The following is a 17,405-nucleotide window of genomic DNA, read 5'->3' as shown; positions in this document are numbered from 1 at the left end:
TGGGTCTGAGCTGCGCCTTGGCTGTGTGACGATGAACACAACGTAATATGACCTAGGCAAAGCTGCAGGGAAAATCAGCTGATTGGCTGGGGTACTGGGTGTTGGATCCCAGAGGTGGCAATATTTCCCCCAATGACTAAGGTGAGACAACTCCTTTTATAGAGGTTGTGCAGGCAATATATTAGGATAGGTCATCAATATCTGATCAGCGGGGGCCCATCACCTGGCAACCCTGCCGATCAGCTGTTTGAAGAGGAGACGGCGCTCCATGCTCCTCCCTAGCAGAGCAGTGTAATCAGGTTAAATATCTCGGAAAACCCCTTTAATGGAACAGCAGCATTGTACAGGTTAATTTCCATCTAGATGCAAAACAAATGCTGGCAAATACTGTATGTGTGGATAGGGAGATATCGGTGTGCTGGAAGAGAACAGATCGATAACTCCGTTCTTCCTGGAAAGACACATCGATTCTTCTTATTCCTGTTTCTGCTATTACCCTTATGCGGATCTAATTTAATATGCCTTGATAGCCCAAGTGATGGGAGCGTGTTACTTGTGAATGCTGAATGGTTTCCTGCATGCACTGCTCTCTCTGACTATATCTATGCATGCTTGTGACCAGTCTTTATTAAAGTGGTAGTTCAAACGCCAAAAAACCCAGCTGTTTCCTGGAGTGTAGGCGCGCCCCACTGATCATGGAATCCATATATGTCTTCTGGCTATCCACTTCTAAAGCCTGCCTTCGGTTGTGACCTGCCTTGGAGCTGAATGTACAAGCAGGGCTAGATCCTCCAGTTGGTGGGGACCATGTAGGTAGGATGGCTGCCTCCACTTCTGGAAGTAGCTGGAGTTTCTACTTTTTGTCCAGGGTACCACTTTAGGAATAATTGATATGAATAGGTATGAAGACAATGTATATATTTCATTTAGTGTTTTTTTTTTTTTTTTGTTGTTTTTTATTTATTATTTATTATTATTATAATATTATTTTTATTTTATTTTTTAAGGGAATTGCATAGATACATAGCTGTGGATCACCTGATTTAAAATTCTGTTTTTCTTTTTCTTAGTTCTAGAGCAGGCATGGCCAACCTGAGGCTCTCCAGCTGTTGCAAAACTACAACTCCCAGCATGCCCTGCTGCAGGCTGATAGCTGTAGGCAGTCTGAGCATGCTGGGAGTTGTAGTTTTGCAACAGCTGGAGAGCCTCAGGTTGGCCATGCCTGTTCTAGAGTTATACTTTTTCTTAATATGTCAAATTTGGTGCAATGAGGGTGTCACCAATGCTCTTGTTTCACCCAAGCTCTTCTCATTTCTGCGGCATGCTTCGATTGACATGGCCAGGCAGTAGAAATGTAGTGTGTAAGGTGTTGACCACAGAAATGCTTGGGTACAACAAGAGCAATGGTGGCATCCTCATTGCACTAGAGGCCTAATAAATCAGCTGTTTGAAGAAGAGGCTTCGCTTGATTACACTGCCCATCGTCTCAGCAGTGCACTTAGATGGAGCGAGTACTTGTAATTGCACTGCGCTGCCTCTGCTAGGGAGGAGCATGGAGCGTCAGTTCCTCTTCAAACAGCTGATAGACAGGTTTGCCTCAGTCATTGGGGGCATATTGCCACCTCTGGGACCAGCACCTATCTTTTTGAACGGAACCCGTAAAGTGAAGGAGGGTGCACTGTGCATTTGTGGCCACCCTCCATTCATTCCTATGGGAGCGCATAGAAGTCAATGAAGCGATGGCTGCGCTTCCAATTCATTTCAATGGGTCTGACGAAAATAGCCAAGGTTACCACTTGGCTATTTTCGGCGCTCCCTTAGGAATTGATGGAAGGCGGATACGCATACGCAGTGTTCCCTCCTTCATTTTCAGGCTCTGTTCTAAAGGTAAGTGTGGGTCCCACGACTCCCACCCCTATCGGACATAAGGGGCATATCGCTAGGCTATACCTCCAATGTCTGACGTGAGACAACCCCTAATTTATCATTTTACACCATTCTGAGCCTTTAAAAAATACAATAAAATGTACTCTGTCAGGCAACCCCTTTTAATTGTGGTATCGGGGTGCTTCAGTCACACTGCTGCATGATTTTGAATGTCATCTTGAAGTCCTGACTTGTGTGAGCCTTCTGTCCTTTACACCGGATGGGGTGATTTCTTGTCTTTCTGACTTTTCTTGTGCTTTCTATGATTTACAGGCATGCAGTATGATGGATATGTCAATAATCAAGCTAACTTTGCACCGACTCCCTTGTCATCCAGCTCAGATGATGAGGAAGAGGAGGAGGATGATGAGGAAGCAGGTCTGCTTTAGCTTTTTACAATCCTAATCATTAACGTGGCATGGCTGTGTCTGACATACTGCAGTGTTATTGGGGCTGAAGTTCAAGGGAATCTCGGGCGCATGTGATATCATCTTGCCTATTCTACCGGCTGTTGGCATGATGGTGCTAGCAGGCTAACCATAGCTGGCATGTTATACACTTTATACGCTGTTGTTTGTATCCATCATTACAAGACTACCCCACCACATTGAATAATGATGGAATTTATTTGGCAGAAATCCCAATTTGCCAAGTCTTAGTCTAGAAAAATCCAGTATGGATGCCATTGCATTGATCCTCTAGCTTTTCCTGACTTCTATGCTTAAAGTCTATGGTTGTTCAAGTTCCATGAGGCCCCCACCATATGCCTGAGCCCCTCACAGAGGTTGTACTTGCCTCGCTCCCCAGCACCCGTGTCACTTCTGATGCCGGCACGGCCGCTGCTGCATCTCCCCGTCGCGTAGATTAAAACATCTAACAGGCCACGACGGGAACGAGCCTCCCTAGCATCACCGGCTGAGCTGGTCCGATGAGCGACGCTGGTCCCGGGGAGCGATGTAAGCACCATCTGTGTGAGGGGCCCGGGCATATGGAGGGGCATTATACAACTTGGATAACCCATTTAAGTATAACTGTTACATGGCCTTTTATCATATGCAATTATATTTAGATATTCAGAAGCAAGGCTTATTTCTTATATCACAAAGCTGGCTGACCATGTGGCTGCTATTACCGCTCCCTGGAGTTCTTGGCAGCCAATCTTTCACTGCATAAGGCTACATGTACACGACCGTTGTGTGTTTTGCTGTTTGCAAAATCGCGGATCTGCAAAACACGGATGGCCTGCGTGTGCGTTCCGCAATATGTGGATCGGCACGGACAGCCCCATTGATATAACTGCCTATTCTTGTCCGCAAATTTTTTTTGCGGACTACGAAACAGAGCACGGATGCGGACAGCACACTGAGTGCTGTCCGCATCTTTTGCGGCCCCATTGAAGTGAAAGGGTCCACATCCGAGCCGCCAAAACTGCGGCTCTGATGCGGACCAAAACAATGGCTGTGTGCATGAGGCCTAAGGCTACCTTCACATTAGCAGTGTCCGGCAGGCTGTCTCGGCAGGGGAAGAGCCTACTGGATCCGTACTAACGCTAGCCTGTGCGCGCTCCAGCCCCATTCACTAGAATTCCCCTGCCTGCTGGCGCTAATGTGAAAGAAGCCTAACTTGGAAGAGTCACCATTCAGGAGCCTGGGAAAGACCTTTGTAATTGCTGACATGGCCTTTTCAGTGAATGTATGCGTGCGCATCCGTATTAACCCCTTAAGGACCAGGCTCATTTTCACCTTAAGGACCAGGCCATTTTTTGCAAATCTGACCAGTGTCACTTTAAGTGCTCATAACTTTAAAACGCTTCGACTTACCCAGGCCGTTCTGAGATTGTTTTTTCGTCACATATTGTACTTCATGACACTGCTAAAATTGGGTCAAAAAAGTTAATTTTTTTGCATAAAAAAATACATTTTTTACCAAAAATTTTGAAAAATTAGCAAATTTCAAAGTTTCAGTTTCTCTACTTCTGTAATACATAGTAATACCCCCAAAAATTGTGATGACTTTACATTCCCCATATGTCTACTTCATGTTTGAATTGTTTTGGGAATGATATTTTATTTTTTGGGGATGTTACAAGGCTTAGAAGTTTAGAAGCAAAATTTGAAATTTTTGAGAAATCTTCAAAATCCCACTTTTTATGGACCAGTTCAGGTTTGCAGTCATATTGTGAGGCTTAGATAATAGAAACCTCCCAAAAATGACCCCATTCTAGAAACTACACCCCTCAAGGTATTCAAAACTGTTTTTTCAAACTTTATTAACCCTTTAGGTCTTCCACAAGAGTTGATGGCAGATGGAGAAACAATTTTGAAATTTCTATTTTTTGGAAAATTTTCCAATATAATCAATTTTTTCCAGGAGTAAAACAAGGGTTAACTGCCAAACAACACTCAAAATGGGTTGCCCTGATTCTGTAGTTTGCAGAAACACCCCATATGTGGTCGTAAACTACTGTTTGGCCGAACGGTAGCACATAGAAGGAGGGGAACACCATATGGGTTTTGGAAGGCAGATTTTGCAGGACTGGTTTTGTTTATACCATGTCCCATTTGAAGCCCCCTGTTGCACCCCTAGAATAGAAATTTCAAAAAAGTGACTCCATCTAAGAAAGTACACCCCTCAAGGTATTCAAAACTGGGTTTACAAACTTTGTTAACCCTTTAGGTGTTCCACAAGAGTTAATGGCAGATGGAGAAACAATTTTGAAATTTCTATTTTTTGGAAAATTTTCCAATATAATCAATTTTTTCCAGGAGTAAAACAAGGGTTAACTGCCAAACAACACTCAAAATGGGTTGCCCTGAATCTGTAGTTTGCAGAAACACCCCATATGTGGTCGTAAACTACTGTTTGGCCGAACGGTAGCACATAGAAGGAGGGGAACACCATATGGGTTTTGGAAGGCAGATTTTGCAGGACTGGTTTTGTTTATACCATGTCCCATTTGAAGCCCCCTGTTGCACCCCTAGAATAGAAATTTCAAAAAAGTGACTCCATCTAAGAAAGTACACCCCTCAAGGTATTCAAAACTGGGTTTACAAACTTTGTTAACCCTTTAGGTGTTCCACAAGAGTTAATGGCAGATGGAGAAACAATTTAGAAATTTCTATTTTTTGGAAAATTTTCCAATATAATCAATTTTTTCCAGGAGTAAAACAAGGGTTAACTGCCAAACAACACTCAAAATGGGTTGCCCTGATTCTGTAGTTTGCAAAAACACCCCATATGTGGTCGTAAACTACTGTTTGGCTAAACGGCAGGACATAGAAGAAGGGGAACGCCATACGGTTTTTGGAAGGCAGATTTTGCTGGACTGGTTTATTTACACCATGTACCCTTTCAAGCCCCCTGATGCACCCCTAGAGTAGAAACTCCATAAAAGTGACCCCATCTAGGAAACTACGGGATAAGGTGGTTGTTGTTTTGGGACAATTTTTGGGGTAAATTAGATTTTTGGTTGCTCTATATTACTCTTTTTTGAGGCAATGTAACAAAAAAATGTAATACTAAAATTGTTTCTACATTCGCTATTTAGTTTTGTGGAACACCTAAAGGGTTAACATAGTTTGTAAAGTAATTTTTGAATACCTTGAGGGGTGTAGTTTCTTAGATGGGGTCACTTTTTTGGAGTTTCTAGTCTAGGCTACATCAGGGGGGGCTTCTAATGGGACATGGTGTAAAAAAAAAAAACTGTCCATCAAAATCTGCCTTCCAGAAACCGTATGGAGTTCCCTTCGTTCTATGCCCTGCCGTGCGGCTATATAGCCATTTACGACCACATATGGGGTGTTTCTGCAAACTACAGAATTGGGGCAATAAATGTTTAGTTTTGTTTGGCTGTTAACCCTTGCTTTATTACCGGCAAAATGGATTTAAATTTAAATTTTGCCCAAAAATAGGTGTTTTGGCACCGTTTTTATTTTATATTTTTAACACCGTTCATCCGAGGCGTTTGGTAAAAAGTTATTTTTATAGCGACGACTTTTACGCACGCGACGATGCCCAATATGTATGGCTCTCAGACTTTGGAGACACTAAGCAGGCATCCTAAAACTGCGGCCCTCCAGATGTTGTAAAACTAAAATTCCCACCATGCCCTGATGATGGCTGTAGGTTGTCTGGGCATGCTGGGAGTTATAGTTTTACAACATCTGGAGGGCCGCAGTTTGAGGATGCCTGCACTAAAACTAATATTTTTTGGGGAAAGAAAAATTGTTTTCGTGTCTCCAAAGTCTGAGAGCCATAGTGTTTTATGTTCTCTAGTGAACTGTTGGGGATTATAAAAATTTAGTACTCCATGGAAGTGTGATACTCCCTGAAGCAATCGATAATGCAGAGGCCCGGATGATCGGGGCACGTGTCACATTGAGTTGTGGTGTCCTTCCGTATCCCCCTCTTGTGACACACTCTGCACTTTTTTTGGGTTCGTCCCTTCTTTCCAGTATGGGGGACCACACCTGGAAAGTGTTGGCCAGGGACGATCCGGGCGCCTCCAGTTCCCGAGGTACTCCGGCCTGCTCTTTCCCGGTCCGAAAAGATCAGGTCTTTGAGGACTGCCTCATAGAATTGGAGGAATGTCCCTGTGCTGCCAGCGCTTCGGGATAGTACAAAAGAGTTGTACATGGCAACCTGCACCATGTAGACCGCAACTTTTTTGTACCATGCCCGGGTTTTGCGCATGGCGTTATATGGCGTGAGGACTTGATCAGAGAGATCAACTCCTCCCATATACCGATTGTAGTCGACGATACAATCGGGCTTGAGGACCGTTGCCGCGGTACCTCGCACAGGGACTGGGGTGGTGCTGTTACCGTGGATTGTGGACAGCATAAGGACATCCCTCTTGTCCTTATACCTGACCAGCAACAGGTTTCCACTGGTAAGTGCACGGGTCTCACCCCTGGGGATAGGTACCTGGAGGGGGTAGGCAGGGAGGCCGCGTTGATTTTTCCGCACGGTCCCACAAGCGAACGTGGATCTGGCGGCAAGGGACCTGAACAAGGGAATGCTGGTATAAAAGTTGTCCACGTACAAGTGGTAACCCTTATCCAGCAGTGGGTACATAAGGTCCCACACGAGTTTCCCGGTAACACCCAGAGTGGGGGGACATTCTGGTGGTTGAATCCGGGAATCTCGCCCCTCGTACACACGAAATTTGTAAGTGTACCCTGAGGTACTCTCACAAATTTTGTATAGCTTCACGCCATACCTCGCCCGCTTTGTGGGAATGTATTGGCGGAAACTGAGTCTCCCCTTGAACGCAACGAGAGACTCATCAACCGCGACCTCCCTTCCAGGTACGTAGGCCTGCTGAAATGTGGCCCCAAAGTGATCGATGACCGGCCGTATCTTGTACAGCCGGTCATAGGCAGGATCACCTCGGGGGGGACATGCTGCATTATCGGAATAATGCAGACATTTCCGGATGGCCTCAAACCGGTGACGTGTCATGACCATACTGTACAGTGGGGTCTGGTATAGGACGTCCCCACTCCAGTATTGCCTGACACTGGGTTTTTGGACTAGACCCATATGCAGCACGAGGCCCCAAAATGTCCTCATCTCGGCTGCACTGACCGGCGTCCAGCCACCGGGTCTAGCCAAAACTGAGCCTGGGTTTTGAGCGACGAACTGTTGGGCGTACAGATTCGTCTGCTCCACCATCAAATTCACCAGTGGGTTACTGAAAAAAAAACTAAAAAAGTCTATTTCAGTAAACCCCACTGTGGGAATCTGGATTCCAGGATTGCCAGCGAAATCCGGAATCTCAGGCTCAAAGTCCACTGGGGGACACCAGCTAAGTTCATCGGCAGGGGGCTCCGGTGAACTTATTTGGTGGGCCGGGAAACCAGTACGAACCCCAGGGCGGCTCGTACTAGGGTGGGCCACAGGATCCCTAGCATGTGTGGCCCCTGGCTCCGCCTGGCGGCGTCTCCGCTGCCTTGGTGGCTCATCGTCATCCGATGATGATGAGGAGGATGCGGATGACAAAAGGAACGTGGGGTCATCCTCATCCTCACTGGGGCTCTCAGAGTCGGAGGCAATCTGGGCATATGCCTCCTCGGCTGAGAACACCCGGCGGGCCATGGGTGTGTGTGTGTGCGTGTGTATGTGCGTGCGTGTAAACCTTTATTCTATGTGCGTGTGTGTGGGGGCACGGGTGTTCACGTACTAAAAAGTCCAGGCAAAAAAAATGTGTTAGGAAAAAAAAAAAAAAAAAAAGTTCAAACTTGCTGATCTGCGGTTCAACGCTGATCAGCGGTCGGTGGGGTGGTGGGGCGGGCGATGCGCTAACAGTGGACGGACGCTAAAAAGTGCCGGCCAGTCAGCGCACGCAGAAAAAAAAAAATGTGGTGGTGGGGGAAGGGTCTGGTGGTGGGGGGAGGGGGTTGGTGGGGGGGGGGGGCTGGTGGTGGGGGGGGGGGCTGGTGGTGGGGGGGATGCGGGGGGGGCAAGTGGCGTGGGGTCTGGGGTCTGAAAGTTGTAAAAAAAAAAAGTTTGGAATAAATGTGTTTTTTTTTTTTTTTTTTTTTTTTCTAACTTTTCCCTTCTTTCCCTGCCTAACGGTGCCTCTCCCTCACTGACCCTAACCTACCTGGGTGGCGATGGGTGCAGGAGGGTGATGGATGCCGATTTAGGGGGACACAGGAGCTGGTGCTGGACGATGCTGCACGGTCAGGGTGCTGGACAGGAAGAGGAGGGGAGAGAGGAGCGCAGGAAGTTTGAATCTCGCGCCTCTCTCCCCTGCACCAATCAGCACCCTGGACAGCGGCGTTCAGCACCAGGGCCAGCTCCGCCTCTGCAAATCCTCGGACTGCGATTGGTGGTGTAAAATTACGCCACCGATCGCAGTCTTTTTCCGGTTCATCGGGTCACAGGACACCCGAATGGACCGGAAACGCAGAAAACCGCAGGTCTGAATTGACCTGCGGTTTTCTGCGATCGCCGATACGGGGGGGTCCAATGACCCCCCCCTGCGTTGTTACGGGATGCCGGCTGAATGATTTCAGCCGGCGTCCCGTTCCGATTAACCCCTGCGGCGCCGGAATGCAGATTTTAAGTCAGGACGTACCGGTACGTCCTCGGTCCTTAAGGACTCGGGAAATAGGGCGTACCGGTACGTCCTCGGTCCTTAAGGGGTTAAATCATGCCTTCATAATGCAGATTCGCTTGAGAGCCTTTTGCAGCGTTTCCTGCTTTCCTTCCTTTTTCCTCTGGGCGTGTGCTGAGGGCTATCATGGAAAGTGAACAGAAATCGGCTTAATAGAAATTGTAGCACCATATTTTTACATGTGGGCATGATTGTGTATGCAATGTGCACCTGCATACAAGGTTGTGCTGGCTGAACCCCCCACATGATTGTGTATATGGTTGTATTTGTTTCCCATTTCTAGCATCATTTTCTATGATTATAAAGTCCACCTCTTTGTTCAGGATTATGGATATGATTGTGTGTGTGTGTGTGTGTATATATCGATGAAATCGATGTTATATTCAGCTGCTGCCCCGTGCTTCAAGTCAGGCTTGAAGTCACGGGGGCAGCGGCCTCGGCGTCTTACATGGCCCTCTCCCCGCCCCCTGCCTCTGTGACTGACAGCCGAAATCCGATTCCGGGACCGCGCTCAACGGCCGCATGCGCAGTAAAGGGCGGCAGGAGCGCGGTCCCGGCTGCCGCGCGTACTACGCGCCGTCTTACTTTCGCCGCACTGCGCATGCGCCCGACATCCTGTATCAAACGCGCCCGCGCCCAGATGCCGGGCGCGGGCGCGTTTGATACAGGATGTCGGGCGCATGCGCAGTGCGGCGAAAGTAAGACGGCGCGTAGTACGCGCGGCAGCCGGGACCGCGCTCCTGCCGCCCTTTACTGCGCATGCGGCTGTTGAGCGCGGTCCCGGAATCGGATTTCGGCTGTCAGTCACAGAGGCGGGGAGAGGGCCATGTAAGACGCCGAGGCCGCTGCCCCCGTGACTTCAAGCCTGACTTGAAGCACGGGGCAGCAGCTGAATATAACATCGATTTCTGACTGAGCATACATGCTGCAAAACTAACAAAAAGTGCATCAGGAAACGACTATACAGCACTATAAGGTACTGTAAACAGCTTAATAGGCGATTTTTGGGTGACAGGTTCCCTTTAACCACTCTGCCTATGGAAGTTCAGAAATTGTCCAGCTAGATGACTGTAGAGCAATTTTAAAGAGGTAGCCCCATCTCACAATGATGGCATACGGCATACTGGTCAGAAGAACGGAAAAATAATGGTGATGTGAACTCGACCTTACCAGGGATGGACCTTGCCTGACGGGCAATGGACAGCAACTTAGGTGGAAGTGAGACCCCTAGTGGCCAAGACTTTGCAGTTTTTTTTTTTTTCAGGTAGATACAGGCAGATTTTTTAAATGAAGCGATTTAGAAATTTGCCAGTCAAACCATTCTCTATTAAATGAAATGAAATTGTGTAAAAGTACAGTGACTCTTGAAGGTTGCATAATTGTGCAATGTGTACTGTATAACTGTATCTGTTAATGTCATGGTATCTTTTATAAGCAAACAGAAGTTGGTTAATAAATGCAAATTATATGACCAGCTCTGAAAAAAAAAAAAAAAAAAAAAGCCATCTACAGCTAGAAAGTTGATCTGTTCTGCGCGTGGTTTGTGGTCTTGTTAGATGAATGGTCGGGTTCTGATGGTGTGTGTGTTGTGGTGTTGTGTTTTTTTTTTTTTTTTTTTTTTTTTTTTTTATATTCTTATTCATTTATTTTATTTTATTTTTAAGGCATTGATGAAAGTTCCTCCACCACCAGCAGTGCATCATCCGAGCCAAGAAATTTTGACGTGTTGGAAGGAGGAGGATACACAGGTGAAACTCTTTCTCCAAAGTGTCAGCCACGGGAATCTTTTCAATTACATCTTTATTTTGGTTTGTCGCTAAGTTTTTCTGATTTTTGCCTATTTCTAGAGACGCCTGCAGCAGCAAACATCCAGCCTCCCGTTAATGCTCCGTCTAGACTGTCCAAACCATTTGGTCATGGATACCCAGCTCTCCAGCCAGGGTATCAGAATGCAGCAAGTCCCCACAGCTCCCAGTCAAGTACTCCTGTTCATCAGCCGAACTATCCACAGTATGCTCCTGTAAGGACGGTTTGTGGGTTCGATGGAATTGTCTGTATCCCATTAAAATTTATTGGTACAAACTTCTTTTTTTGTGGAGTTACATACATGTAGGGGGTCATGTACTATCAGACTTACACCAGTTTTCTGACGTATATCTATTGCAGATTGCAGCGCACAAATTTGTGCCGCTTTCTGCGACTTTTCCCTGCTCACACCAGGTCTAAAAAAAAAAAAAGGGGGCATGGTGGGGAAGGGGACGGGCCGTTAGGCCTGTCTCATTTATCATTTTCTACACCTGTTTTAGGCCAGTAAGGAAGCGGTCTTACATTTAAACCGGTGGTGGATGCGGCAAAGTTTTGTAGAGGCTGCTGCCTCTACATAACTTTGGCGGATCCACTGCCAGCGCAAGGGTTATTGAGACGGCATCTAAAACGCTGGTCTTAAATGACCCCTGTAGTCCCTGTACTGCCTTTCCAAAGTAACGTGTTCCTCAGTGTCCTGTCATTACATGCTCCAGAGGCATATGGTCATATGGTTTTGATCCTTGGTTATGGATTATGCAGATAATCCAAGCTAAACGATGAGTCGTCTTAAGTAGTAGGCCGACATTGTCTATTAAAGTTACATCGTCTAGAAATGGTTTTTCTGTAAAAGATTTGATCATATACTACATAAAAAGGGTCTATGCCGACAGTAGTACATGACAGAGTAGTCAGCCAGGTTGGTTCAGTCAGTTTTTGTTTTTTTTTTGCTCTTCACAAGCCATATGTTTTACGTGGATCCAAGTCCAGTCGTTTCTCCTCGCACTTCTTTAGTAAGTTTGCTTTCCTCCTAGTTGGCTGTCCTGCTGTATATTCCATGAGTTGTCCTGCTTTATTACAAACTGTTCAGACTTTCCATATTTCTGCTGTAAATAATTTTACTGCATTGTCAATTGATCAAAATAATGTAGACACCATTACTGGTTAGGCTGAAATAGTCCAGTGGTGGCCATGCAGATTTGCTCAGCCTCCTGACTTCCCCTGTACATCTGCATACATGACACAGTACACGTGTTTTCAACAGGGTGGGGGTTATATTCCATTGCCAGACTCATCTGAAACCAGCTTATCTCCTGTGGGAGCTAAGTATTGGGCCTCCTGAAGTCAAGAATACGCAGTTCTTCTTTCTCCCAACATATGCCATTGTGGGAGAATGGGACTCGTCAGATTCATTGGAAGTGGTGGGGGGGGGGGGGGGGGTTTGGCTGACTTTCCTCTATTGTGTAAAGGCATCCAAAACCTCTGACATGCATATAGGTATGTGATTTCCATAAAATATTGTTAGCAGTAGTTCTGTGAAATCACATTTGTAAAATTTCTGTCCCGTTGTGGCCTCTAAGTACACCTCAGACTGATGCCCCTGTATAGGCATACAATTGCATCTGTTGTCCATTGGCTTTCATATAAGGCCAGTTTCACACTGACGTTTACTCGTTCTGGTAGGCTGTTCTGACAGAGGAGCCGTACTACAGTGTACACCCGTGTGCTGCCAGAAGTCCGCCCGGCCCCATTTTCTATAATGGGGAGCGGCGTGGATTCAGCCAGAGCACGGCAAATATGGCAAGAGGCGGCCAGACAAAAAACGCTGCGTGGGGCCGGGCGTACACTGGTGTACACAGTAGTACGGATCCGGCAGGCTGTTCCCCTGCCAGAACAAGATAAACGCCAGTGTGAAAGTAGCCTAAAAAAGACAATAATACATTAAAAAAAGAAAAGTATACCACAAATTGCGAAACGGGTGCGAACCCATTCATTCTCTATGGGGACGGAATGGATGCGGACAGCACACTGTGTTGTCTGCATTTCCGGAGCGCATCACCGATCTTCCGTTCTGCGGCTCCGGAAAAAAATAGAACATGTCCTATTCTTGTCCGCAATTGAAGTAGTAGTCTCCTGAAGCTTAGAAAGCTGGACCGTGGTGCTGAAGCACATGAAAATTGCTTGTCACAAGTATTTGATGGGATAATCTTGGGTTGGGTTTTCATTGCTAGACTAGTCAGAGAACTTAATGCCAAGTGTTAGCTGTTGTGGTGTAAAGCATGTCACCACTGAACTGCATAGCAGTAGAAATGGGTAGATTGACATGAGTTTAATGAAGAGTACGCTTGACTTGAGCAGAGAAGGGTATACTTTTCATGTTCCGCAAGCAACTATGGATGTGATGTTCAGATGTCCACGTACTAGTAGTTTAGTTCTGCTTCATCTTGTACCAGTGAAATATTGTGTGTCAATGTAATCTGCTGGGAATTTCTGTTTAAAACAATTAAATGTATTTTTCTCTTATTTCCCATGTGTATTAGCAATACGGTGGCATGAATCAATTACCAGCTTCCCTAGCAGGATTAAGTCTACAGCAGGCCCAGCAGCCAGAGAGTCTTCGACCTGTGAACCTTATACAGGACCGTAACGTTCTTCCTGTGTCGTCTTTGCCACCTCCAGCTCCGAATCTCAATGCAGACCTTAAAAAACTCAACTGCAATTCAGAGTAGGTAACATGTGCTGAGTTCTATCTGTGCTGTTGTTAGCTGCGGCTCCCTGAGCTCTCACCTCAGGGACCATTGTGAATAGCAGTCCTGTAATTGTTTTCCTTAGCGTTTCACCCGCAGGCATGTGCCTCCCAAATGCACATCAGTTACTATTTTCTTTCAGTATGTACATGGTTAGTTTTCAACTATCTTTCGGGGGAAGGGGGGTAAAAACCATTATTATGCAACCACGGGTACCACAAAGTGGCTTAGTTTTGCAGCCATATCTGTTGTTGCCTAGTTTTCCGCAAAGCAGTGGCATAGACTGTCTAACATAACAGGCAAGGGCAACTCATTTGAGGAGATTGGTAGCAAAATTCCTTTGCAAAGTGCCCCAAAAAAAGTGGTGTGGCCCATCCAGTCCCAAACATTCTCGATGCGGGAGGGGTCTGGCAGTTGAGCTAGTCGGGGAAGAGCACATTGTGTAACGTAGGCACTGTGTGGGAGGGCGTTATTTTGGAACACCACATCTGAGTAGGACTGCTTCCACAATGTCCTGGACATACTGGAGGCTGGTCAATGTTCCTTCCAGGAATATCAGACGTCGGTGACCATGGTATCTAATGGTGCCCCGCACCATGACATCTGGTGTTGGTACTGTGTGTCTCTGCACTATGCAGTAGGCGCTTTCCAGTCCCCCTGCAAACTCTGATGCAGCCTTCAATAGTACCAAGGCAGAATCTGCATTAGAGGTTGTCATCAATGGCAAACAATGAGTTTTCAGGGGACTGGAGAGCATCCACTGCTATCGTGCATGGTGGAGAGACACACTGCTTCTTATTACTTGCATTTAGCTAATTGAATGTTTCCTACTATATGGGTATTGTTGTACATATAAACCAATTGGATACCTTTTTGAGTATACACTGGGACGGATTTACTAGTCCTGTCTAATATTTGGACATTGTAAACTTAGGCAGGCAGTCTAAAGAATAAAGATGTACAAAATTTTACAAAGTGGCTCATGCTGGATGATAAATTTGGTGCCCATTATTGCATGTTAAGCCATGCCCCATTCTCAGTAAGCCATGCCCTTGTAGTGTCTAATGCACCAATTTAACCAGGATGCTGGCACATTTAGTTTAGTAAATTTCTCAATTTGTGTTATTTTTACTGCTAAAACAAAATCTAGCATCAGGCCAAGTTCTCTCTCTCTGCAGGTTTTTTAGGTGCACCCTCACAAATATTCCACAGACTCAAGCTCTTTTGAACAAAGCAAAGCTCCCCCTTGGATTACTCCTTCATCCTTTTAAAAGCAAGCCGGTAAGGATTTCTAGATAATCCGGAATGTCAGGTTTGTTAGTTTTTATATATATACATTTTTATTTTTTTAACCCATGTATAGACTGGAACCTGTCACCGGGATTTGATGTATAGAGCTAAGGACATAGGTTGCTAGATGACCGCTAGCACATCCGCAATACCCAGTCCCCATAGCTCTGTGTGCTTTTATTGTGAAAAAAAAAAAACGATTTCATCCATATGCAAATTAACCTGAGATGAGTCCTGTACATGAGATGAGTCCAGCGTGAAGGAGCCCAGCACTGCCCCACATCCTCAGAATCTCCTCCTTGCTCCCCGACGTCAGAAAGCCAGAGCGCCGTAATCTCGCGTTGCGCAGTGTCGTCATAGTGTTCCTTCCCTGTGCTGGCATCAACCTCAGGGAAGGAACTGCGCATGCGCTAGCTCGCGCATTGCAAGATTATGGCGCTCTGATTTTCTGACATCGGGGAGCAAGGAAGAGATTCTGAGGATGTGGGGCGGTGCTGGGCTCCTTCATGCTGGACTCATCTCATGTACAGGACACATCTCGGTAATTTGCATATGGATCAAATCTTTTATTGTGTAAAAAAAAAAAAAAAAAACACACAGAGCTATGGAGACTGGGTATTGCGGATGTGCTAGCGGCCATCTAGCAACCCATGTCCTCAGCTCTATACATCAAATCCTGGTGACGGGTTCTCTTTAAAGGGGATAACTGTCTGTTCGGTGGGGACTTACCAATGAATGGAGCAGCAGGTTGAACATGTGCAATGCGCTGCATTTATCTCTATGGGACCAACGGAGATGGCCAAGTATACTGCTCAGGCATTTATAACAGATGCTATGAAGATGAATGGAGCTGTAGTGTGCATGCTTGACCTACCACTATCATTTTGGGGGCCCTGTGGTGTGCTGGGCCCATGTTCTTGTGATTGGTGGGGGTCCCAGTGTTAGAATCCTCATCAATCTAATAGTTGACCCTTATCCCATGCATACAAAAATAATTTCAATTACCAGAATGACCCTTTAAATAAATTGTATGGGTCTCTAAGTATTTATGTTGAAAGGCCATCGCAATAAAATTGGTGGGGATCTGACTGTGCCTCCACAGGTTAGTGGTGTGAGGTGGTACCGAATATGGCAGCTTCATCAATTTCAAGGGAATGGGATAAGGCTGCAATCACCTGCACCGCAGCTATTGTAAGTAAATATCGCGCAGGTAGATGGACAAATATAAACCATGTACAGGTCTCGTCAAGCTGATCGGCAGCGGTGCTAGCCGTGAAACCCCCCACCAATCTGATACTGAAAGCCTGTCCTGGGGATAGGCCACCAATATTCTGATCCCAGAAAGCCCTGTAATGCATTGTCTTGTTTGTATTATTTAGCGTATCCCCACTATATCCCCAAGCTCCATTGTGCGATGCAGGAGCTGCAGGACATACATCAATCCCTTTGTATCTTTTATTGACCAGAGAAGGTGGAAGTGTAATCTTTGTTACAGGGTGAACGATGGTAAGTATGATCCATCATTATATTTAATGCTAATTGAAATACTCTATTTTTTACAACTTTGTGTTAGACTGCGGAATAGGCAAATTTGCCCTTTGCTTGAGGTTTATCCGTCCTGTTTTCCATATCGCGGATTTGGTCCAACCCTTGGATAGGATTTCCAGATTACAATGGGCTTTTGTAAGCTCTGATAAGTAGAACCCACATCTAGCAGGACCGCAGACAATGCCAGTCTTTGACTCATTTCTTGGAATATAACTCTGCACATTTCAGTGGTGAAAATTCCAATAAACTAGTACACAGCATTTTGGCAAGTAGATTACTGTAGTACATGCACTGATTGTCTAGTAGCGCCTCTGTACATGGCGGTACTACGCGTTCTTTTCTGCTGTTGGCTGCCCAGCTGAACACCAGGTGAGGGCGACTCTTACGCTGTGTGTACTGTACAGGACCGTAAAGAATGTCCTGTCCTCTACACTTAAAGCGACTTCCAGCCTCCTGCAGCTATTTCTGACTTGAATTTAAAGGCCCCTTTACCAAAGCCGACACTGGGAACCGTTCATTACCGATAATTGTCTGCTCGTCAGAGGAGGTGAGAGCTGCATTTACATGCAGCAATCACCTCCACTGTATGGGGACAAGAAATAGCTGCTGTGATCGCTCATTTCCATAGAGAACCACTGTTTAGACCAGGCATGTCCAAACTGCGGCCCTCCAGCTGTTGCAAAACTACAACTCCCAGCATGCCCTAATAGCTGTAAGCTATCCAGGCATGCTGGGAGTTGTAGTTTTGCAACAGCTGGAGGGCCGCAGTTTGGACATGCCTCGTTTAGACAGTTCAATCGCCTGCCCAGCAATGATAATGTATGTGACCATGGCAGCAATGCTTTCACCCGATGACTAAATGCTTGCTCGTTTATCTGGTGATTGACGCCACCTTTACACAGGGCAGTTATCAGGAATGTTCTTTCCTGATAATGACCCCCATCATTGTCCTGTGTGAACCTTCAGAG

The 17,405-nt window shown here is 46.1% G+C and overlaps 1 protein-coding gene across 4 annotated transcripts in view; it reads left to right on the top strand.

Moving 5' to 3' along the window:
• SEC24B (SEC24 homolog B, COPII coat complex component) overlaps nt 1-17,405 on the top strand; it is an 80,147-nt gene that overhangs the window by 16,889 nt on the left and 45,853 nt on the right. For 2 of the 4 annotated variants that reach the window (XM_044301944.1, XM_044301937.1), the window contains 5 exons: nt 10,714-10,797; nt 10,897-11,069; nt 13,393-13,577; nt 14,778-14,880; nt 16,269-16,395. In XM_044301944.1, coding sequence (XP_044157879.1) covers nt 10,714-10,797; nt 10,897-11,069; nt 13,393-13,577; nt 14,778-14,880; nt 16,269-16,395 — 672 coding nt within the window. Of the gene's footprint in view, nt 1-2,199; nt 2,305-10,713; nt 11,070-13,392; nt 13,578-14,777; nt 14,881-16,268; nt 16,396-17,405 lie in introns of all 4 variants that reach the window. The other 2 variants (XM_044301929.1, XM_044301920.1) reach the window with 2 other exon arrangements.

Source organism: Bufo gargarizans, chromosome 1 (genome assembly GCF_014858855.1).
Source record: "Bufo gargarizans isolate SCDJY-AF-19 chromosome 1, ASM1485885v1, whole genome shotgun sequence".
Taxonomy (NCBI): domain Eukaryota; kingdom Metazoa; phylum Chordata; class Amphibia; order Anura; family Bufonidae; genus Bufo; species Bufo gargarizans.
This window is presented reverse-complemented; position numbering and strand designations above follow the sequence as displayed.